This window comes from Leucoraja erinacea, chromosome 3 (assembly GCF_028641065.1).
Source record: "Leucoraja erinacea ecotype New England chromosome 3, Leri_hhj_1, whole genome shotgun sequence".
NCBI classification, from domain to species: domain Eukaryota; kingdom Metazoa; phylum Chordata; class Chondrichthyes; order Rajiformes; family Rajidae; genus Leucoraja; species Leucoraja erinaceus.
Window position 1 is genome coordinate 77,616,835 of NC_073379.1, and position 26,062 is coordinate 77,642,896.

Here is a 26,062-nt window from a genome sequence, read left to right on the forward strand (position 1 = left end):
AGCGCTCCAGAGGGCCATTGACAACGCCCAGAGGATTGTCGGCTGCCCTCTCCTTACCTTGGAGGACTTACACAGTTCCCGCTGCACCAAAAAAACCCAGAATCGGACATCTCCTCCCCGGACACTGATGTGAACTGTTGCCGTCAGGCAGACGGTACATTGGACAAGGACAAATAGTCAAAACAGTTTTTACCCCACTGCTATAAAAGCACTAAATGTGAGGAACGCAGGGGCGATTAAGGGACTGGAGTCGACAGAAGGATGGAGGGTTGGGTGTGTATGCGTGCTTTGTCTGTGTTTTTTATTTATTTGCTTATCTTTATTATTTTACCGTGGATGTTTCGTTAGCTTTAGAAATGTTTGAATGCTGCACTGACTGGCTGACATTTTAAATTTCGTTGTACATGGCCCATGTTACAATGACAATAAAGAAACTATTCTATTCTATTCTATCATTGTGGTGTCATCCGCGAATTTAATAATGGAGTTTGTGGAGTGGATGGGAGTGCAGTCGTAAGTGTACAGAGCATAGAGGAGTGGACTCGGCACACGCCCTGTGGAGAACCTGTGCTGAGAATGAGGGTGGAGGAGCAGTGGGGGCCCCGTTTTGACTGTTTGTGGGCGGTTATTGAGGAAGTCCTTTACCCAGGCGCAGGTGAGAGGGGGGAAGTCTAAGTCCGACAGCTTGTTGACTAGTATGTCAGGGATGATTGTATTGAAAGCTGAACTATAGTCAATAAAAAGGATCCTTACATAGTTCCCTGGGTGTTCCAGATGGCCCAGTGCAGTGTGGAGGGCAGTGGCGATTACGTCCTCCTTAGATCTGTTTGCCCTATAAGCAAACTGATGAGGGTCAAGGTTTGGAGGGAAGCTGGCTTTGATGTGCTGTGAAATTAATCTTTCAAAGCATTTCATGACTACTGATGTTAATGCAATTGGTCTATAGGCATTGAGACTGTTTATGAATGGCTTCATAGGGACAGGGATGATGGTAGCTGACCAGACAAGGTGATATAATGGTGTGTCAGGGAAAGATTGAAGATCTTGGTAAAGACCCCTGATAGCTGGTCTGCACAAGCTTTGAGTACTTTGCCAAGTAAACAATCAGGTCCAGCGGCTTTCCTTGTGTTCACCGACTTGAGCGCGCGCCTCACTTAGTGTTCCTGGAAAGTGAGCGAATGGGATCTGGACGTCGGTGGGAGCAGCGTGACTGCATGAGGCCCCTTTGCCTCAAAGCGAGCAAAGAAATGGTTTAGTTCCTCTACCAACGAGGCGTTAGCCCCGTCAGTCACGGGTGTGTTGCCTTTGTAATTGGTGATTTGCTGTAATCCTTGCCACACCTGCCGTGGGTTATTATATGTGAGATGGTCCTCCACTTTTTCCTTTGCAGCTTTGATGCCTCTCCTCAATTCTGCTCTTGCCCTGCTATATTGGGCCCTGTCACCCGATCTAAAGGCAGAGTTGCGGGTTCACAGATACACAGCTACAAAAATACGGCAAAGGAACAGTCAGAATCAGCTGTAATGTAGCATTTATGCATACAAGTCCATACCTTCAATTGATAGCAAAACAGACCATTTAAAATAAAAATGTACTATACTGTTAAGAAACTAAATTTCTGTTGGGCAGTATTGTATAAATTTACCTGATAATAACTTACTGAAGTAGTTGACACAAACTATTTCAACAAAAGATTTAAATATCTGGTAATGAAATGCAACCTATAAATAATTGCAGATGTACAGTATGTGTGTGCATACTCACTCACAGAAGAAGTTCTAAATATGCATTGCATACCACATTAGGTGTGCAGGGTCCTCAATGTGTTATGCAAGAAGGCAGACAAAGCGACCTAGAATTATGCACTTGAATGTTGCAATCCACACCCAGTTTATGATTTCCATTCAGGTGTTCGTTTTTAAAGAAATTGGATCACTTACTACAGAAAAATATGGTGTGGTATTTTATGATCTAATTTCTAGGCAATCAATTCTGTAGCCAGCCTGTATTTTGGGATGTTGTATACTTGGCATTTATTGCCCACCTCTAGTATCCCCCAGAGGATCGAAGTACAAGTTAACATGACTAGATGGATTACTAAGCCACATGAGGGCAGTTAAAAATCACAAATCACATTTATGTTCTGCAGAAGTCACAGAGAACAGATAGGCAAAAATGGAAAGTGATCTCTTCCAAGCATCTCAATCAACCAGATGTTGTTTTATGGAGACACAAGGAACTGCAGACCTGGAATCTATATTTATCTAGGAATCTATGGGGGTTTTTTTTAATGTTTATCCTGTATCATGTCTTATAATCTGTCTTATAACCTATTTTCTCAGGGGATGCCAACTTTTGAATTCATTTTTATTTTGAATCTGGAAATAAAAAGTTTTAAACTGCTAAAGTGGCATATAATAATCATATATAAATCATTCATTAGACTGGTCTTTGTGGACTTCTCTAGCGCCTTTAACTCAGCGCAACCTCACCTGATGGGACGAAAACTGCTCCAGATGGATGTGCACAGAAAGGCATATCAGGAAGTGACAAGTATGTCTCCATATTTCCATGCTCCAAAAATATTTTATTTCCAAAACTGTGAAAATATTATTCTCAGGATCATGAATCAAAGATTGGGTGCTTCATCACCACCATTCCTGAGCTACCAAAGAGAGTAACATTCTCATGCTAAGAAAAAATCCACAAAAAACGAAGAAAAATGAATACCCATAAAATTAAATATCTGTACTGAAGAATAAATATTGCAGAAAATAATTGTTCAATAACTATAAAGCTGCCAAGTCCTAATTTATCCTGTGTCTTGCCCAAAGACAAACAGCTCATGATTCCTTTTTTATTAAATCATAGAGATTCACTTCTACTGCATAACGTTTCTGTGCATGATCTGGGAAAACCTATTTATGTATACTGTGCTTCATTGCTTCAGCTCCTTGGCTGCTCTTTGTCCTACTCCTGACGGTCCACCCATACTGCCAACACAGACATGTCAATTTCTATCTCAGATCTTGAAAATAGTCTGTGATTGAAATCTACAGTTTTCTGGGGAAGAGGGCTTTAAAGTTTCTCAATTTAAAAATATAATAAATATTTATTTGGTTCTAAATGGTCTACTCCATATATTAAGATATTGCACTTAGTTTAAAGTCATTGGATAGTGTTTATAGCCATTTGGAATCCAATAAGGTTCTGGGAGAGTTTCAATGGTGCATTGTGAATCTGTAAGCTCCAACTTGAAACTTGAAGGACTCCAAACTCCCTCCTCAGAGGCTAAATCCCACGCCCTGGACTCACCTGCAATGTCTCAGAGCACCCAAAAGCCTAGCTTACAGAATTTCCTTCAAATTCAACACATTCGCTTGACCTGTCTCAGCATATACTCCAATTTCTTATTCAAGATCCATTATTTACCCTCTCTACAAAAACTATGAACTCAGTTCGACAGGAAGTTTGCAAATTTACATTTTCTCAATTCCAAAAACTGCCACAAACAATCTGAAGCAATTAATTGCTCAGTTTCTTCCAAGTGCAAACATGTCTGGTTTTTCAACCACTGTTAGAGATTCTATTGCTATACTCACAACCTGGTATTTGTTGATCAGTACTCATCATCAACTTATATTACTACATAACGTTGCTTGTTATGAAGAAAAGGTTATAAAATTTAACCACAACAGCAATGGAGTATGTGAGGAATTCACAGTGCACAGAAGATATACTGAAGGATTAGATTCAGAAATCAAAGCACAATGAGGAGATCCATTTTGGGTTAACAAAAGAAAGCAAGGAAAAAAATTAAGTAAAAAGAAAATTAAGAGAATCATACATCATATAAGGAAGCCATTCAGATGCATCAGCTTCTTGAGTCACCCAATTAGTTCTAATCCACTAGCCTTTTCCAATAGCATATACACACAACTTTCAACTCCCATTTACCTTATCTTTATTATTAATCCATAAAATCAATCTAAACGTCATTGGTGAGATGACAGGAATTTACCAGAAGCTGCACACATGCCACTGCCATTATTCCATCTGTTAAAATAAAAACAGCATCTAGGATGCAATTCAAACAAAACTGTGGTAACAAAAGATGCAAAGTTGTTAGCAAATGCCCATCTTTAATTTGTACCTCAATCATTAATTCTGAAAGTAAAATCTTCAGATTTCTTGACAGAATAAAATGCATGAAAGAGAACATAGGATAAATGAATGGACAAAAATGGACAAGGATGAAAAAGAAAAGCAATGAAACTGAAAGCAATGCTTCTTATAGCCATTTTCCCTTGCAGCGAGTATAATGATACCAGGTGTAATAAGAGAGACCTACTACACTAGGTCTCTCTTATTAGATCTTTATTTCAACATTTCTCAGACTCACCAATAGCCAGCATTGAAACCTTCTCTTCTCTGTGTGCTATGGCAAAGATTAAAAAATTAATGCAAAGTAAAATTAAGTTTTCTACATACTTGTCTTGCAAATTCTTGTAAGCTATTTAAATATTTTGCCTAAGATCAACATAATTTCCCCCCAAACCTCCACATAGTTGCCTTTTGAGTTAGTTTCAGTGAAAGCTTGTATTTTTTGCCTCTTCCAAAGGGCATCATCTGACCAACAATTGACACCAAGCTGCATATTAGGTCTTCATTAGATACTTTTATGCAGTACTTTTTTATGATGGTGTGCACCCGTGTGACATATCAGCACCTCTAAGAAGTTAAAAATGAGATTTTCAAATAGAGAACATGAATTTGATTTTATATTTTTTTAGTCCTTAGTTTATTAAATTATGTTGATTGGTCAAAACAGAAGAGGGGGTATATTTATGGAAAAAAATGTTGATAAATATAGCTTGATTTCTAATTTGATGTGCATACTTGCACCTTTTTATTTGCCAGAATAAAGCACTGCCCTCATGGAGTTCCAGAGGTTAGGGTCTGTTAGATTGTTCACCTACTAATGACAGTGGAAGAAACGTTTATTGGAGAATTAGAACATTTTTGGAAGCTTATTGGGCTGGAAGTTAATTCAGAGACGAGGAAGTGTGAGGAAGAAACATAGAAAATAGGTGCAGGAGTAGGTCATTCAGCCCTTTGAGCCAACACCACCGTTCAATATAATAAACTGGAACAAAAGGAAGAGGATTTTGAAAAGCAGATTTGTGTTGAACTGAGAGTCAACATAGAAAATAGAGCACAAATGTTACAGGTGAATGGAATTAGGTGCAGATCAGAGTATAGACAGAATAGTTAGTATCATATTAGGTTTATGAAGTCAGCAGGGGAAAGGTCAGTTAAGAAAGCATTAGGATAGTTCAATTTAAAAGTAATGCATTTAGAATGAGGAGGAAGTAAATGCTCATGATAGCAAGGAAATGGCACCAGGAACTAGAGTCGGGCAAATAGACTAGAAGAAAGAGTCATGGGCATTTAGACAGGTGACCACTGGATCAAAATCTTTAATGTATTTTCCTCTGCTTTCCCCATCACAAAAACCTTATGCTGCTGAGTACACCTGGGCATAAAGGGATACCGAGTAGTGATTCTCTGGGCCAGGGAACAGGCCTGACATTTTGTGGGATACTGGTCTGTGGGCGCAGGGATGGGTTGATGATGAGCTGGGTGCCAGGCCTCTCAACACTTTTGTGGAGAAAATTTAGCTCTGCAGTCCAGGCTGCATCCTCCACAATGGAAAAATAATGTTTAAATTACAAGGTTATGAAATGGTACACTTTTAAAAACAATGCACGTTTTTGAAATCTAGCATAACTTGTGATACTGAGTACAAGCAAACTTTTTCAAGATTCAATGGATCGCAAGCTGGCCTTGCTCTCAGACAGTAGTTATACATGCACTCTTTCTAGCACAGATCATGACTGCAAAATGGAATCATTACTTTATTTCCTTACACTATCTAAAAGAGATAAATGTCAACTACAATGACCAAACCAACATATGCTCTTTTAAAATATTAAAAATCTAAGCAAGGCCTCGTGGTTTTTCTGGACTATTCCACTTTATGCAAAATTAATCCAGAGTAATTCATGGAGCGATTCCTCCTTCACTCCTTCCCAACATGCAAGTATTTCTATGGCCTATGCACCATGATACAGTATTCCTTATTCCTGCAGGACTTGAAGATTTCCCAAGAGAGCTTCAGTCGGCGGTAAACTGGTAAAAGCAATATATTACCAAAGGAAGTAGATTGTGCACTAAATTCTTCAATTCTTATGATATTATAGCAAAGACTAGACTATTGTGTTTGTTCAGATTTTGAAATAAATTACCTATTAGGCTTGTCAATCGTGATTAGATTAGGTACTGGCACCTTTTTATACATATGCTATTTTTTGTTTTGCAGATAGAAAGGTGCCGGTACCCAATCTAATCAAGGTCTCATGGTCTTTCTGGGCTGTTCAACTTTTGAAAGAGATTCCCTATTAGACCTGACATACTGCTCTCTCCCTATCACTCTGCAAACAAAACAAAAAATAATATTTACCCAAAGCTCTTTTAGAAATTAATATAGTATGTGCTCCCTTTCCAGAAGTGCAATCCAGATCATGATATTCTAATTTAATATATAGAAATTCTTAACTGTTCTTTGCTACTCTAGACCGTGTCTGAAACTTGTGACCTCTGTTTACTAACCATCTGGTCTAAAACATCAATCCCAGTACAAGAAGGAAGTCAAGCATCCAAAAGTATACTTTTGGGAGAAACTTACAATGGAGAATTTTATTGTTGAGTGTAATAATGCTGAAAGAAAGCCTTTGACTTTTTACATACTTACATTTATACTATTTGTAAAATTCGAAGCTAAAAAAGTAGAAAAGGAAAGTTGAGTCATAACCATTCCTGCACACTGATGAATTTGAAATATTTCAAACTTGTGAAACTGTCAGTTTAATACCATTTACATAAACTGGGATTCCACACTTTCCAACAGCTGGTTTGATTCCAAGGGCTAACATTTTATTCTTACACCAAGTACGTCAGTGCGTGACAATTCATAGAAACTAGGTGCAGGAGGAGGCCATTTGGTCCTTCGAGCCAGCTGCGCCACTCATTGTGATCATGGCTGATCATCCACAATCAGTAAACCGTGCCTGCCTTCTCCCCATACCCCTCGATTCCGTCCAAGAGCTCTATCTAACTCTCTTTTAAATTTGAATTGGCCCCCACTGTGCAGAGAATTCCACAAATTCACAACTCTCTGGATGAAAAGGTCTCATCTCATTTTTAAATGGCCTCCCCTTTATTTGTAGACTGTGGACCCTGGTTCTGGATTCCCCCAACGTTGGGAACATTTTTCCTGCATCTAGTCCTTTTATAATTTTATGTTTATGAGATCTGCTCTCATCTTTCTAAATTCGAGTGAATATAAGCCCAGTCTTTCCAATCTTTCCTCATATGACAGTTCCGTCATCCCGGAGATTAACCTCGTGAACCTATGTTGCACTCCCTTAATAGCAAAGATGTCCTTCCTCAAATTAGACCAAAACTGCAGACAATACTCCAGATGTGGTCTCACCAGGGCCCAGTACAACTGCAGAAGGACCTCTTTGCTCGTATACTCAATTCCTCGCGTTATGAAAACCAACATGCCATTAGCTTTCTTCACTGCCTGCTGTACCTGCATGTTTACTTTCAGTGACTAGTTCCCTTAAAAGGGAAGCTGTTTTTTTCCAATCTGACTGGGAATTCCCTTCCCAAGAGAACATCAGTAAATCAGAAGGGCTTTCAGATCACAGTCACCATTTTAAAATCTAATTTTTTGATACTCCCAAATCATTTAATTAATGGATTTTAATGTTCCCCAAATGGAAGTAATTAAAATCTGTAATGCACCACCTAGATAGGAGGCCTGAGATTGATGGTTTGCCTCAGGGATCTGCTGGGCCCATAATATATTACAACATATATAGTAACGATTTAGACAAGGGAATTAAATGTGACATCTCCAAGTGGATGACACAAAGCTGGGTGGCAGTGTGGGCTGCGATGAGGATGCTATGAGGCTGCAGGGTGACTTGGACAGGTTGGGTGAATGGGAAGATGCAGTATAATGTGGATAAATATGAGGTTACCCATTTTGGTGGCAAGAACAGGAAGGCAGATAATTATCTGAATGGTTAAGAAAGAACTGCAGATGCTGGAAAAATTGAAGGTAGACAAAAGTGCTGGAGAAACCCAGCAGGGGCGAGGCGAAGGAATAGGTAACGTTTTGGGTCAAGACCCTTCTTCAGACTGATGTTAGGGTGGGGGATGGGGGGCGGGAAGAAGAAAGGAAGAGGCAGCGACAGTAGGCTGTGGGAGAGCTGGGAAGGGGAGGGATGGAGAAAGCAAGGACTACCTGAAATTGGAGGTCAATGTTCATGCCACTGGGGTGTAAACTACCCTAGCGAAATATGAGGTGCTGCTCTTCCAATTTGCAGTGGGACTCACTCTGGCCATGGAGGAGGCCCAGGACAGAAAGGTCGGATTCGGAATGGGACGGGGGAGTTGAAGTGTTGAGCCACCGGGAGATCAGGTTGGTTAATGCGAACTCTGCGGAGGTGTTGGGCGAAGCGATCGCCAAGCCTGCGCTTGTGGTCTCACCGATGTTGAGCAATTGACACCTAGAGCAGCGGATGCAATAGATGAGATTGGAGGAGGTGAAGGTGAACCTCTGCCTCACCTGGAAAGACTGCTTGGGTCCTTGAATGGAATCGAGGGGGGAAGTAAAGTGACAAGTGTAGCATTTCCTGCGGTTGCAAGGAAAAGTACCAGGGGAGGTTTCGGTGGGAAGGGACAAATTTACCAAGAAGTTACGGAGGGAGCGGTCTCTGCAAAAAGCCGAAAGGGGAGGAGATGGGAATATGTGGCCAGTGGTGGGATCCTGTTGGAGGTGGCGAAAATGTCAGAGGATTATCTGTTGGCTGTGACGGCTGGTTAGATGGAAGGGAGACTCTGTCCTTGTTACGAGTGGGGGTGGGGTGGGGAGTGAGAGTGGAGCTATGGGATATAGAGGAGACCCAGGTGAGAGCATAATCTATAGTCAAAGAGGGGAACCCCCGTTCCCTAAAGAATGAGGACAACCTGAATGGTGTCAGATTAGGAAAAGGGGTGGTGCAACGAGACCTGAGTGTGTTTGTACATCAGTCACTGAAAGTAAGCATGCTGTGAAAGAAAGCTAATGTCTTCATTGCGAGAGGATCTGAGTTAAGAAGCAAGGAGGTCCTACTGCAGTTGTACAGGGCCCCGGTGAGACTGCACCTGGAGTATTGTCTGCAACTTTGGTCTCCTCTTTGAGGAAGGATATTATTTGCTATTGAGGGATTGCGGCATAGGTTCACCAGGTTAATTCCTGGGATGGCAGGACTGACATATGATGAAAGAATGAGTCGACTGTGTTTGTCTTCACTGGAATTTAGAAGGATGATGGGGCTCTTAGAGAAACATATAACATTCTTAAGGAATTGGACAGGCTAGATGCAGGGAAAATGTTCCCGATGTTGGGGGAGTCCAGAACCAGGGGTCACAATAGACAATAGGTGCAGGAGTAGGCCATTCGGCCCTTCGAGTCAGTACCACCATTCAATGTGATCATGGCTGATCATCCTCAATCAGTACCCCATTCCTGCCTTCTCCCCATATCCCCTGACTCCGCTATCTTTAGGAACCTTATCTAGCTCTTTCTTGAAAGTATCCAGAGAACCAGCCTCCACCGCCCTCTGAGGCAGGGAATTCCACACTCACAACTCTCTGTGTGAAAAAGAGTTTAAGAATAAGGGGTGGGTCATTTAGGACTGAGATGAGGACAAAAAAAATCACCCAGAGAGCTGTGAATCTGTAGAATTCTCTGCCACAGAAGGCAGTGGAGTCCAATTCACTGGATGTTTTCAAGCGAGAGCTAGATTTAGCTCTTAGGGCTAAAGGAATCAAGGGATATGGTAAAAAAGCAGGAACGGGGTATTGGAATGGCGGTACTGGCTTGAAGGGCCAAATGGCCTACTCCTGCACCTATTTTTCTATGTTTCTATGTTTTTATTGCTGTTTGTCAAATATTGCAAGGTTTTGGATAGAATGTACAAGGCATGATTAGTAAGTTCACAATAGGTGGTATTGCAGACCATGAAGACAGTTATCAAGAATTGCAATGTGATCTTAATCAGATCGGTAAGTGAGCACAAGGATTGACTAATGGAATTTCATTCAGATAAGTGTGAAATGGGAGGGTTAAACCAGGGCAGAAATGTTACAGTGAAAAGTAAAGCCCTGAAGAGTGTTGCAGAGCAGAGGGATCCAGGAGTACAAATACATAGCCCCTGAAAGTGGCATCACAAAGGGAAAGGGTGACAAAGAAAGCTTTTGGCATGCTGGCCTTCATCAGTGTCGGAATTGATTGTAAGAAATTGAGATATTATGCAATGGCTGTACAAGATGTTGGTATGGTTGCACTTGGAGTGTTATGTTCAGATTTGGTCACCCTGCTATTGTTAAGATGCTATTAAGTTGAAAAGAGTGCAAAGAAGATTAACAAAGCTTTTGCCAGGATTCAAGAACTATAGGAAGAGGTTGCACAGGCAATGATTTTATATCTTGGAGTGCAGGAGATAGGGTTGATCTTATAGAGCTCTATAAAACCATAAGGATAATAGATTGGGTAAAAAAAAGACACTGCATTCACTCCAAGTAGGGAAATAAAGGTTTATTTTAAATCCTTAGGATTTAAGGTGAGAAGGGTAAAATATTTAACAGGAACCAGAGGGAAAACATTGTCCACACAGAGAGTGGTGACAATATGGAATGAGTTGCTAGAGGAAGTAGTCGATGCAGACACAACAACACTTAAAAGATGGTTGGAAAGGTACTTACATAGGAAATTAACGAAACAAGGCAAATGGGGCTAGCTTACATGGGCCATCTTGTTCAGCACGGCGAGTTTGGCCGTATGGGCTGTTTCTGTGCTGCACAACTCTACAACTCTAAGAGACAACGACGTGGAATGACATTTGCTGATGTGGTTTCAACACCGTGGCACGGATAAATTATTTGAATTATTCAAATAACAATATAAGATGGTGGAAATTTGGGAGGCTATGAATCTTTCAAGAACTTTGAAAAAATGGTTGACAGACAAGCACAATGAAATGCTGGGTGATGAGAACAAATAATGCATATTAAGGTGTTAATACCTTTAGCTCTTCCTGTGACCAATCTATATTCAGCATTAGCAAAGTCCTATTTAATTGAGCACCAGGTATGATCTAATTAAATCCATTTGGTTAGCATCTGTTTTTCTTTAGGTTTCTTAGTTTACCAACTGCAAATAAAGGACTCGGCCACTGGTTTTGTTGCTTGGCTAAATACTAAAGAATCCAAGACGCAGTAAAAGTAGAAAAGTGCAGAGTGTGTTTTGCAGTATTATAAATAAGCTGAATTAAGCTTAAATATTTAAAAATATTATGCTAATAAGTTGGTATCATTAAAGCTAATCATAATTATGAATTATGACCAGACACAGGATTTTATTTTGCCCTATTTTTGACAAACTTAATGTGTATGCAGAAAAGTAATTACAGGTGCACAACCTTTTATCCGAAGATCCAAATAACGAAAACCTCCGAATAGCGGACATTTTTTCAGTCCTTGAAAAAAGGTCCTTGAAAACGTTCACCGAGGGCGGCCCGCAGAGGTGACAGCGGAACCTCCGGTCGGTCCTCGAAGAAAGGGGAACTAAATCCCCATTCATAAAAGATAAGGTGAGCGTATATTGCGCGGGAGGGTTAATAATTGACAATATGCTGCTGTCTGCCCGCTGAGTTAAAAAGTTCCCACGGTAGACTCACGATACACAGTGTATCGTGAGTCTTGCGTGGGAACTTTTTAACTCAGCGGGCAGGGAGCAGCAGATTGTCGCTCCCTTCAGTTTCACCCCGCCTACACCCCTCTGCTTCCCGGCCATGTGTGTGACCCCTTCCCTCCCCTCTCCAGATGCCCGCCCATTGCACCGGCGTGGGGGCTTTGCACTGTCTTCACGTCGGCAATGCCAGTCACCGGAGACGTCAGGACCAACGGGACACCGACCCCCAGGCCCACTGCAAGCACGGAGATCCCAGAGACCCACAGCCAGCAGCAGCCCAGCCCCGTTCCAACTCCAGAGGAAAACTGCAAACTAGCGGGAGACATCGGGACCACCAGAAGCCGCTCCCCGATGGGCCGCTACGGCGACAAGTGGCAGTTCCTCATTGGGACACCGACCCCCAGGCCCACTGCAAGCACGGAGATCCTAGATCAGCAACTCCAGCCCAGCCCCGCTCCAACTCCAGAGGAACACGCTCCCCGTATGGGCAGAAACTGATGGTGCGCAAGGTGCGTCTTGTTCTTGGGGTCGCGCAGCTCGGGCTGTGGGCGAACTGCCACTTGTCGCCGTAGCGGCCCATCGGGGAGCGGATTCCTCTGGAGTTGGGCGTGGGGGGGAGGGGGAGGGGGGTATTGTGCTGTTTGATCGCCCCCTGCTATCCCAGGGACAGGGAGACAGGACGTTCACCGAGGGCGGCCCGCAGAGGTGACAGCGGAACCTCCGGTCGGTCCTCGACGAAAGGGGAACTAAATCCGCATTCATAAAAGAGAAGGTGAGGGTACATTGCGCGGGAGAGTAGGAATCCCAAGACAAAGTTGAGTGAGCGTTCACCGAGGGTGGCCCGCAGAGGTGACAGCGGAACCTCCGGTCGGTCCTGGAAGAAAGGGGAACTAAATCACCTTCATAAAAGAGAAGTGGAGGGTATATTGCGCGGGAGGGTATATCGCCTACCTGGCAGAAACCGGACATTTTTTCAAGGATGTCGTCTGCACATCAAAGCTCACGTTTGGCGCCTCTGCTGCACACGGATATAAGAGTGTGAAAATGTCGCCTTAGGCCGCCTTAGGGCATGTAGCCCCGCTAGGGTGACATGAGTGCGGGAGGTGATTCAATGCTGCGGTCACATTTACAAATTCAGGAATTCATTCAACACACTGCATTTCATACAGACATTTATTCTGCAAGAAAAAACTACATTGAAGACTCAAACTCGTGACCGAGGAACTGCCGGGATCAAGGCGCAAACTCGCGACCTTGCGGATATGAGCCGGGCACTCTACCACCGAGCCAGCCATTAAAATCTACGCTAAAGAATTTCCATTCCGAAGACCGACAAATTCCAAATTACGAAAAGTGTCTGGTCCCAAGGCTGTCGGATAAAAGATTGTGCACCTGTACTGATTTGATCCTTGGGTTACTATACAGTCTTGAGTTGAGGATCCAGTTTCCATCCCACATCAAATGAAGCCAGAGTAACATTTGGCACAGTACTTGTAGTCAATGAAGAGCTGCCTACACTTACCGATGACCACAGAAAAACTTTTAGCAGTTCCTCTATTACAAACTTGCAGTCCAGAGTCAGCTCCCTCAGTCACAACATGGCCCTTGCACATCTCAACTCTACATGAAGGTGGGTAAAGCACAAACTCTTTTGGAAATCACTGCATAGGGAAAGCAAGTGGGACACATTCATGCCATCCTTGCAATCTGATTATCTAGTAATACACCATCAACTTTGTATTTATGGAAAATGTTATATCCAGCATTCTCAGTCTCTGGAACAAAAAAGGCATCCCCACCTTTCAAGTCTTCATGTGGTTGGGCCATAACAGGAAGCACCTACAAAAATTGACAAGATTACAATCCCAACTTTTAAAAGATGGCACATGTTCTGCATTTTCATTTTGAAAGGGTAGTTATACTGTCCGATGCAAAACAAAATAATGGAGCAAGAACCACATTTCTACGTTCTAATCATTTATCTTGCTACTATTGATACCCAAGATAAGCGCTTCAACATGTGACCAAGTCATCCAGCAACAGCTAAGTGAAATGAACATTGATCGGATGTCAAACACAAACCTGACGAGTATGCGTCTCTGGAGACCAACAGGTCAAGGCAATCACCTTGAGCAGCAGAGGTTATCTATTGCAGGCTCAGGGAAATGCAGCTCTGATCACAAAAGTAGTTACTATTGCTGTGCCGGATATTGAAATCTTGAAACCAGATATTAAGGTTGATGATTTCTCGCAGAATCTTATTGAAATTACGCATTGGAAGAATAATACATTTAAACTCTAGTTAGAAACTTAAGCCTCCCTAAACCCTTGTCTGTTGATAGCATCAAATCATTTGGAATTAAGTTACACATCCCAGGAAGAGCCTAACTCATCACTGGACGGCGAAGAGTATTACAATTGAACTTAAAGTCCAAGGTTGGGAGAATATTTAATTTGAGACTCAAATTCTTGCCAGTAAACTGGAAAACAGAATTACGGTGGGCTTTGATATATGACGTGTTTTTCATCCGAAAGCACAGGTAGGGCGTTCTCTCAGAATCTTCATTAGATATTCTTCCCAACATATGTAAAATCTCATAATTTTTTTAAATGTATTTAATCAAACAAGTCTGTGAGGTGCACACATATAATGAACTAGCACAAAATAAGTTTTAAGACTTATCCAATGAATATGATTAATTCATATAATATAAAATGACTTCCATATTAAAATCTTTATGCAATCTTTATATAATCTTTAAGCACTCAAGATTAAAGCATAGCCTCAACAGAACTTCCAACATATAATGTGAAATACGGTAAACCCTAATTATAACAGACCATAGGGATGGTGTCGGCAGCTCCATCCGCTTTCACCAAAATCAGTTATAAAGGGGTCTGTTAAAATGAGGGTTTATTGTAATATGTTTTGAAAAGTAAAATTCATCTTAATTCATTTGCTTTATAATATTTACAATGCAAAATATTTTGTGAATTCTAGAGAGGTTAACAGTTCATTACACCCAATGATGTTTACAGAATTAAATCTCTTCACTGCACTCTACCTCGAATCAATAGAGAGGGAGGATCAAAGCCATTGAGGTTTAATTCCGTATCTTACTTAACTTGCAGGATAGACATGGTCCAACTGAACTGCTCCTTCAGCATCATCAAAGCATTACCATGTTAATCAAGTCCTTCCTTTGCTTTTACTAATGCAGATCAAGATGTCAAATTAGACATCCCCAATCTCAACGCAATCTAGTTCACAGTTATTACTCGAAAAAAGGTTACTGTTTCTAGGCAATCATTCTTTGAAAAATTAATTTTAAAGAAATTCTTCCATCTGAAAGTTGTTGAAATTTTAGTGTTGTATCGAAAAGATGACTGGAGTTATTCTACGATTAAATGACTAATAGCATGCAAACCCCCCCCCCCCCCCCCTAGATTTTCTGGTCACAGTTTAATTGCTGTTTATATGAGACTGCTATGTGTGAATAACCTGCTGTGTGCCTGTAACATTTCAACAGGTACATTTCAAAGGTAAGGAGGCACTTTGGGAGTGTGTAGATGCAACTGTATCAATCTATTAGTCACATGATTTTCAAGCCTTGACCTGCTCTATCAAGATATATAAGAATATGTATTGGTTTATATTTTATACTTTTTATTAGTGTAAATAAATTACAAAGAAACTGGGAGATATCTAATTGCAATGTAACGTTTATAATCAAAATATTTAATGTCAATTTACAATTACATCAGCAGCCACTGAAATTCGTTAAAGCTGTTGATTGCCTTAACACCTCTCCATTGGGGCCAATGAGCAGCAAACAATTCAATGCAGAAATGGATGCTTCAAAGTCAAAAAGTGCATTGTGACTACAGCAGATGATGAAGACATTCCAAATGTCACTGCTGATGGAGAAGAGATTACAGAACATGTTCAAGAGAAAGCATTGGGGAAGTCCAGAACAAGGGGTCACAGTTTAAGGATAAAGCGAAAATCTTTTAGGACTGAGATGAGAAAAATATTTTTTACACAGAGAGTGGTGAATCTCTGGAATTCTCTGCCACATAATGTAGTTGATGTCAGTTCATTGGCTATATTTAAGAGGGAGTTAGATGTGGCCCTTGTGGCTAAAGGGATCAGGGGGTATGGAGAGAAAGCAGGTACAGAATACGGAGTTGGATGATCAGCCATGATCATATTGAATGGTGGTGCAGGCTCGAAGGGCCGAATGGCCTACTCCTGCACCTATTTTCTATGTTTCTATTCTGTTTTTCCAATGCAACTGAGGCTTTAGTTGCGGAGGGGATGACGAAGAGAAACACACTGTATCTCCAGGGGATCAGGAAGTATAAATTACATCTCAACAGGAGGAGTGACCACTCAAATATAGAAAATACATAGGACTATCTATCATGTATAAAACATAGAAAATAGGTGCAAGAGGCGGCCATTTGGCCCTTCGAGCCTGTAGGAAGGAACCGCAGATGCTGGTTTAAACAGAAGATAGACACAAAAAGCTGGGGTAACTGGGTAAAAGCTGCGGGTCAGACAGCATCTCTGGAGAAAAGGAATAGGTGATGTTTCGGGTCGAGACCCTTCTTCAGACTCCGTCTGTCTTCCAGTCTTCCAGACGGAGTCTGAAGAAGGGTATCAACCCGAAAAGTTACCTATTCCTTTTCTCCAGAGATGCTGTCTGACCTGCTTAGTTACTCTAGCTTTTTGTGTGTATCTTCAGACTATCTATTATGATTACCCCTTGGATACCACAGGCAGAAGAAATCATGTTCTGAGTAGTCACATACCATAGAATTATTGAAGGCCACTTGCCTCACTGCGTCTTTGGGGCTAATCTCTTGCCCCACAGCCCTGTAATAGTTTGCTTCCTTTAAGTAATTATCCTCGTTCCTGTTGAGCACTGTGACCAAATCTGCCTTGAATAACCCTCCATTGGTGTATCACAGATTCTAATAACTCCCTACATGCAAAAAAAATATTTTCCTTAGTACTTTTGATTATATTGCTACTCTCCTTCATTCTAGATTTCTTGGTTCTTGACCATTTCCCATAGGGAATAGTTTCTACTCTCACCAGGCCCTTTTTGATTTTAAATATTTCTCCAAGATCTGGCAAATTTCCTGTCTTTCAATTAATACAATCCCAGCTTCAAGGGGTAGGTTACTCATACAGTACAGTCCCTCTTCCCTGAAATCATTCCAGTAAATCTCTTCAGTACATTTTGAAGAAGTGGTTGTGGCACTTTCACCATTTACCTCCCCCACCACCCAACCTCTCCATTCTTATTCTCATTATTCTTCCTTTTGAAATGTGCCACTTTAGTGAATGGAGACTTTTCCAGTCATGGCACATCTTAAAAATGTAACAGTGAGAACCACATAACAGTACAATTCAGGGCACAGTGCACCATAGTGGAGTTCAAAACTACGGCATGGCCACATTCCTAAGCAGCCCACCAATTGAAAATAAATTGTGCTCTGCTGAAACAACATTTGCTACCTCTCACAGTACCTGTATGAAAAAACAATGTATGTTGCAGAAATAATCCAGAGCCATAAATTTTAATGGCGATAATGACAATAAAACTGGTCCTGCTCTGCAGTAATAATTCAATAATATGGCACATTTTGGACAGAATATGATTGCTAAAGCAGAATCATCTGCCACATCAATCTGCCACAACACATGCAATTTATTTGAATACTCCTGGAGGCAGGAAGGTTGAATAGGGCTACAGTAGAGGCGATTGAATGGCCATTTTACCTACCAATCAAGGTAAACTCCACGCAAGTTGAACAAGAAACAACCCCTAAAGTTGAGGTCTAAAAGTCAGCAAAGGCATCAAATGAGTTTTCCTCAAATGCATTTCGTTGTCTCTGTACTGTACACTGACAATGACAATTAAAATTGAATCTGAATCTGATTGGCTACATACAGTGCAGAATTCAAAGCATGCAAGTGTCACGCATGCTGGTTCCATGTCAAAATGGAAGTCAGTGCGAGTCGCATCAAAAATGCGCACGTCAAATTGGAAGCAAATCACCACAATGGGTGCTCAGGCACAAGAGTTCTAACGGTCATGGTATGAACAATTATTTCAGATCATCTTTGAAACAATAATTAATTGGTGCAAATCCGATGAAAATATTAACCATATCTCTCAACAGCGATTTAATCATTGAATACCTGAAAGAAATATGGTGCAAGTTTGATAGTTTAAATGGTCTAAGGTGATAAACTGGAGTTCTGCTCATGTATTAAAAAAGTCCAAATTGACCCCAGCCAATCTGAACGCTTCACAAGTGTGGGGACCTAAATCTATTCTTATCCCGTGTAAATCAAACCCGACACATAGTCAATTCACTAGGGCTTAGTTCTGAAAGCCAGAGGTTTTCCCGTGACCTGCGTGGGTTTTCTACGAGATCTTCGGTTTCCTCCCACACTCCAAAGAAGTGCAGGTTTGTAGGTTAATTGGCTTGGTAAATGTAAAGATTGTCCCTAGTGGGTGTAGGATAATGTCAATGTGCAGGGATTGCTGGTCGACGCGGACCCGGTGGGCCAAAGGGCCCGTTTCCGCGCTGCATCTCTAAACTAAACTTAACTAAACTAAACAAAAGCTTTTCACTGTATCTCAGAACATGTGACAATAATATACTAAACTAAACTTCAGCCTATTCCATATTTTAATATCCTTTATTATATCTAGCTACACAGTCAGCATTCTTTGGTATTCACTTTTGATAAGACTTTCAGCATTAACCCAGTTGTGTGATACTCATTTTTTCCAGTTTAGGACAGGTATCAACAGCACTGGGTCCACATAATTGGGAAATTTGCAAAAAAGTTTAATCCCTAAATTGACTCAACCCAATCAGCCAAGTTTTTGGCTGCTTGAGGAATTGATGGAATCATGCAGTTTCTCTTAAATGTCCTACATTGTACGAATTTAATCCAAGCATTGTGCTTTCCTAAAATACTGAGAAGATTTTTAAATGGCTGTTGCCTTTCCTGAATGATATTAGACACTATTAGATCAGCAAATTATTCCATTCCATAATTTTTGCACACAGCCACTTGGTCTTCATAGTTGTCATTGGATTTTGTTCTGCCAGTTGATATGTTCAATGGCACATAACAGGAGCATGTGATCTGCATCATGGGATGCAGCCTTAGGTCAGCATGTGAGTTTTCATAATCACGGTCTTGTGTCTAGGAACAAGCATTATATTCCCAGTGGTTAGATTTTAGCTCTGGCTAATGTTTTCTTCATTTTAAAAAGGTTGCCATGGTATCATAAACTGCTGAAATACAAATTCTCATTATTAGTCTGCAGCTATTAGACTTGCCTACACAAGTCCACAATGTCGATATGTAGTGTTTGACATGCAAAATGCTCCATTCCTGAGGGATCATAAAATGTAACTGCACAGTATATTCATCTACCATATGAAGAAATGAAGCGTGTAAGGCACAGAACAAACATAATTCACAATTTTTCAGGACTGGTTTAGATTCGTCCTACTTTGTGAAAGGTCATTAGCAGGAAATGAAGGTCACTCTTCCATTCCATTTCATCTAATTAACTGCCAATATCTTCCATGTGGTCACCCAAACACCAAACAGTGCTTAAAGTAGCCCATTAAAAAACAACTAACAATCAAGCCATGTCGAATGCTACTATCAGCAGCAATCAGTGGGTTTCAATTTCCTCTTTTATATAAAAAGAGGAGCAAAATGAAGCACTATCAACACTTCAGATTGATTATTCAGTGAACCATTATCTACATCTTCACTTAGCAATTTGAATTTTAATCAAAGCAAATGGAATAATTAACATTTCAAAGTATTTTGATACAATGAACAAAACAATAAGACTTCATGCACAAAAGACCCTAAAAAGATGGTACATGCAAGTCAACTAAAATAAGAAAATTTTAAATTGTAATTGCCAGAACCAGCTGCACAGTTACAAATGAAGGAGATTCTGATGTGATAAAGTTGTTTCTCACTTTTAACTTTCACAGAGAATACAGCACCCTTTGGAATGATCAAATGTCCACTATCAAACTTATGGACATAGGTATTTACAGAACAGTTGTGCTGCAGTTAAAGCCATATTAATTAGCGATACTGGAGAGAAAGAATTTATCCTTTAGAATCAAAGATAACCCCTTTAAAATTATTTTTTAATGATTACTGCATAAGAAAGTAGCCAATGGATACAAATCTTAATCCTATTTTGAATCACTTTACTAAGAATTTAAAAATAAATTGGATAGGCATATGGAAGAGAAGGGAATGGAGGGTTATGGTATGAGTGCAGGCAGGTGGGACTAAGGGAAAAAAAGTTGTTTGACACGGACTTGTAGGGCCGAGATGGCCTGTTTCCGTGCTGTAATTGTTATATGGTTATATGGTTATAATTTACTCTACAACCACCATATACAAATGTTTTAAACTCTTTTTTTCCCCATTGGCCTCTCATCTTGCTGTTGGGAAAATAATTGAATTCTCAATGAAATGGCGCAAATGTTTGCTTGGTGGTTTCATCAGTGCAACAGTAACTTTGTTCCCTCACTAATATCACGCAGTGTAGATCAGTATCACTCATGTTATGAGATACTTTGTAGCCTCTTCCATTTCTTCGTCAATCTTGAGTTAAGATGAAACTACCTGTGCTGTAATGCTAATAAAAGCCTTTGGATCTTATTCACTGTGCGTTAAGTTATTCCAACAACAGAAAACAACGACACGCAGCTCTTGGGAAATCGTGAGGATTGCAGACCAAAGTCCCTGATATAATTGGCCATAAGATGTAGAAATGGTAGGAGGCAGCCATTTAGCTCAAAGATGCTTACACATCTGGTGAAATGCGCTTAAAAATATGCAATAAAAATCCATGTTAATATTTCTGATTTCTAAAACAATACTCAGATTTTAAGTTCATCAAACATTGATGCCGGATGATAACGATTTCTTGCAATTATTTTATGGAACAATTTTTTTTTCCCCCAATTAGTGATTCTAGGAACTCTTTCAGCAGATGCTGCAAATTCTAGCACATTCATATTAATCACCTCCAGAAATTGCAATTACCCTCAATCTTTTAGGCTCCTGCAGAGATCAAAACTTTATAATATCACCATAAGATATGCAAGTCTGATACAATGAGAACTATCACTAAAATTTACTGTAATGTTTCAACTGATCATTCACAAACATTTATAGCAATGATAGAGATGCAAATGAGATATCTTCAACAAAGCAAATAATAATGAATGGTAAGCTGTACGCTTCGACAAAGGGAACAAGTTGACAACTTGAGCAAAGTGAAAAAAATGCCTTTATCGCATTAATTCAAATTTTATTTTATACTGCTAATGTTTTTCGCGACTCTTAAAAAAAAATCTGATCACATAATAAATACACATGATATGTGTATAAAATCATAAAATCCAACCAGACTTGCATATATAATGCCAGGAAAGGCTGCCCTTTGGATAAGAACTCCAGAACTCAGTCTCTTCTAAGCATGCCAAGCACAGAGATAGTGACGGGAATATAATAATCTGAACTATGATTCCACTTTTCAGGGGAAACAAAACAGTTTAGAGGCTTTTAATTGCACTGCCAAAGAATATCAAAATGTTCCTGAAGAACAAAGTATTAGCCACAGATAAATGTAATGTTAGATGTTCATGTGAATGACATTTTTTTAAATAGGTGCAACCCTAATCATTCACTTTTATAGATATTTCTATCCTTAATGTGTACTAGGACTTGATTTCATCAACGCACAACATTCAACTGCAGTAGCTAGATTGAATTGAGCAATAATTCATGCCTGTATTTTTAAATTAAAACCGGAATTAAAAATTAATGGATCCCTTTACACCTGATCTCCCTCATTTTCAATGTTAAACTGGCTCCAGCAGTGGTGAGGAGAGTAATAAAATGGGTATACACACTGTAAGGGGCAGACTTTGAAGACCACGTACCCCGATGATGGCGTTTAGCTCAGCCATGGTCACTTGCTTGGCCCGTTCCACTGCCTGCACCACTTGCTGTTGGTGCTGAAAGTGAATTTCAGAAAGCAAATAATGTCAGTTTCATTTGCATTCTGTCAAATTAAATCCTCCTTAAACATAAGAGTGAAAAGCTAACTGGTCAATGCCATATGTAATATTCACAGAACATATTTAACTGCTCAATCCAATCTCTTTTAAGTGGTCACTATGATAAAGAATCTCTTTAATTCAAACTTAAAGGACAAACCATAACTGAAAGGAAAAAATACAAATTAGCTGTAAATCAACGAAATCTGCAATGTGTTAATTTTCTTGGGTAAAAAAAAAATCTATTGAGAAAAAGCCGAACTTAATCTACAAATAACCAAGACTCACAATAGTGACCCACAACAAGCAACACTATATTATGTTATGAAAACCACGGTACAAGTAAATTTGTGAAACATCACGAAAAATGCCTCATATTTTAATGTATTTCACAGCCAGAGATTGTTGAATAAATTGCCTTTGTTTTTTGCAGTATCAAATAGACAGATCTTATATTGTACCTTCTCAGTAATGTACTTTCTGTAAATTCACAAAGGCTTACAGAAAGATCCTGTGTACCATTCTAACTACAGACATTTACTAATCTACACAATTAAATTAAGTCAGGTACTGAAAGTGTACCACATGCAATACAGACTTTCAACTTAAATCACATGCTCTGTGGCACTTAGAATAATCTGCTGAAGCATAAATGCAAGTCCAAGTACCCTCATTCTTAGTATGCTCTTTAAGCAGCAAGATACAGTGAGGTATAAGAAACTCAGAATGAAAAGTACACGATGTTATAACATTATATCTTTAAATTCATAATTCAATTATAGACAATAGACAATAGGTGCAGGAGTAGGCCATTTGGCCCTTCGAGCCAGCACCGCCATTCACTGTGATCATGGCTGATCATCCACGTTCAGTATCCCGTTCCTGCCTTCTCACCATATCCCCTGACTCTGTTATCTTTAAGAGCTCTATCTAAGGTCAATATTTCAAAATTTATTACAATTAATCATTAAATAAAGACTGGGGTCACCAATAATATTATGCAATTTGTTCACTGTACACCACCATCCCGGTTTATATATGAATTTAAGCCAATTAGGCAAGTTTTAAGGTTTTAAAGCAAGTGAAAGGAACTAATGTCCATTTTGAGGTCTATTCTTAGGTACTCCTCTGCGGGTCTGAGTTAAAATTAGGAAATTGGCTAAAAAAATAAAAAACTCCCCTGAATTAAGCCAAGTACTGTCCACACGATCAGCATCAAAATAAAATAACAAGATAAGCTGGAACTTACCTCCTGAGACAGGAAAGGAATGACCTGGGCACAAATGGCATTGAGTCTCTTGACAATTTCAGCCTGAAAGACAAAAGAATAAGTAGATCTTTGGTCAATACTGCAGTACAGTTGAAAAAATATATAATGGGAAAAATAAAAAGTGCTGGAGTAACTCAACAGGTCAGTATCTGTGGAGAGAATGGATAGGCGATGCTCTGACCCAAAACACAATCTATCCATTTCCTCCCCAGATTATGCTTGACCCGCTAAATTCAGCCAACATGTTCTGTTTTAATCTCATTTAGAACTGAAAATAGAATGGACTGCAAACTTTTCTAATTGTGCAATTAATATGAAGTAAACACTGATAAACAGTCAAATCTGCAAAAATATTTTTGTTTAATGTCTAATTTCAGACTGAATCTATACTTGTATAAATGACCGGAATAAAATCTTAAGCAAAAACAGTGCTGCAGGAAATCAGTTGGCCAGGCAGCAGTGTGGAGAGAAATGGAAGACAAATGGAACCTTTGCTCATTCTGGAGAAGGGACCCAATCCAAAATGTCTTCTGTCCATTTCCTCCCCAGATGCTGCATTGGTGAGTTCCTCCAGCATTTAGTATTTTTGCTGAAGAGTTCCAGCAACGGAAGTATTTTGACTCCAACGTAAAATCTTAATGCACTAATAATTAAATAATTATGCACATGTATTGAAATATAAATAAGTGAGAACATTACATCAGCAAAAATCTGAAAATGTTGAACGTAGCTTTGACAACTAACTTTTAAACATAATTATATGGTTAGCAGATGAAATATTGGGACAGACAGATCTATGTGCTTTCAGCAGTGAAGGTGAGCAGTCAAAATGATATGCAGATCTTACTTTGCAACGTAGACAAAGATTTTAATCTGCAACAATTAAAATCTGCCAGAGGAACTCAGTAGGTCAGAGAGTATCTGTGGAGAGAAATAGACAAGATTGTCTATCCTACTGAATTCCCCCAACAGTTTATTTTTTTCTCTCATAATTCCAGCATCTGCAGTCTTCATTTTAATCTGCAACTTGGGAACGTGAGACCATTTGTTGAAAGCCACCAAGGTACTTAGAATCCCAGCAATGGCATCATCATACGACGGTTAGAATGGAGTGGACTGAAATGGCTTACTTAATACAAGAGAAACACTGACACATACAAGAATTAAAATTCACAAGATCATAAATCCTGTTTTCTGCCTCATGGTGTCATTATATACATTGGGGTCTGCTGCTTCCACTAGCTTACAATGTTCAGTACAAACACAGCAAAATATCAACGTTTCAGTACAAATTATGTACAAAGCAACACTGGTTTCTGTAATTGTTTGCATTAATCTATAACTCCAAGGCTCTCCAAATAATAAAACACCACAACACTCAGGTAAATCAGTTAATGTGGAGTACTTCTACACACTCCAATTGTTTTAATCCTTTTGGGGAGGCACTAAAAGTTAAGGCAGCCGTTCTAAGGTGCAAACACATCAAAGATATTAACGAATTAAAGATACATTGCAATTTTTTTCCTTTGCTATTTTTCATAAATTTACTAAGGAATTGACTGATGTGCATCGTTTTTCCAGAATTTTTTCCCCTTATTTTCAGCTAACTAAAATGGTTGAATACCCTTGATTTAAAATATTTTAGTAATAAACCAATTTTCTGTTCCTTTAATCCATTGGAAGCTTGATTTAGTTGTTTTGTCAAAAAAAAGTTTTTAATTTTTTTTCCCCAATGCCATTCAGTATGTAACAAATAAGCAGAGTGAAAAATCAAAATCACAAAAATGGGAGCAGTAATGGACATATTTATACAGTAGTAACACTTCCCCCTTAAGATTGATGAAGAAACCTTTTCAACAGAATCATTAGTGCTTCAATTGGAATACTCCAATTTAGAAAATTGATAATTATTAAAGGCAAATACAACAATATTCCTTAAATGCCCAGCTGACTGCTATTCTTAAATTACCAAATTAAACATTCAGATTGAGATGTCACAAATTTATTTAGCAAAGATTTACTGCACATCATGAAATACCCTGATGCCATTTTGTCTGTAATAATATCAGAATTTTGGAATGATGTTATCCTTTGATCTTTGCTCCCATTGTTAGGTCATCTTCAGAACCTTGATGAAGTAACAGCTTTGTATTTATTGAATCCTAGAAATTACGGTAAAGAACACTACCAGTTGGTAATTTACATCCATATTGAATCTTTATCTGGAGCTATCAATGTTTATCCCACTTTTCCAGCCATTCTCTCCAACCTTTGCAATTAATTAATCAATTTCCTTTTAAATGTTTTCATCATGTTCAACTCTCCTGTTTCTGGTTAAGGTATCCAACCTGCTGCATTAAAATATATTCCTATAAAAGGTTTCAATTCTCTAATTAAGAGTAACATTAAGTTTTGCCGTTATTATTCTTTGATCATAAAACCATATCTTGAAAACCCATTACATGCTTCTTAATCTCTCTGTTCCATTTAAACAGCTCGAAGTTCTAAATTAACCTTCTCCTAATTAATCTTTCCATATTGAGATCATCATTCTAATAAATTTGCATAGTACAATGTTTATTGATCTTATTTATTTCCTATAAAGGAGTGCTCAGAACCTGAACTAATCAATTAACTTTGATCTATCAATGTTTATTATCAATGCAACATAACTTCCAATATGAAGGGAAAAGCGCACAATGACTTTATTGACTTAGTTCCTGGCCTCAAAGATTATTTTTCAAACTGGTGCGGTGCTACAGACAGCAATTAAGAGTATG

At 39.4% G+C, this 26,062-nt stretch overlaps 1 protein-coding gene across 20 annotated transcripts in view; it reads right to left on the reverse strand.

Annotated features, from left to right (window-relative positions):
- Positions 1–26,062, reverse strand: part of LOC129695752 (transducin-like enhancer protein 4) — a 126,634-nt gene that overhangs the window by 58,601 nt on the left and 41,971 nt on the right. For 5 of the 20 annotated variants that reach the window (XM_055633020.1, XM_055633019.1, XM_055633024.1 and 2 more), the window contains one exon: positions 23,262–23,324. In XM_055633020.1, coding sequence (XP_055488995.1) covers positions 23,262–23,324 — 63 coding nt within the window. Of the gene's footprint in view, positions 1–4,402; positions 4,439–6,814; positions 7,304–21,865; positions 21,971–23,261; positions 23,325–26,062 lie in introns of those variants that run through there. The other 15 variants (XM_055633016.1, XM_055633017.1, XM_055633003.1 and 12 more) reach the window with 6 other exon arrangements.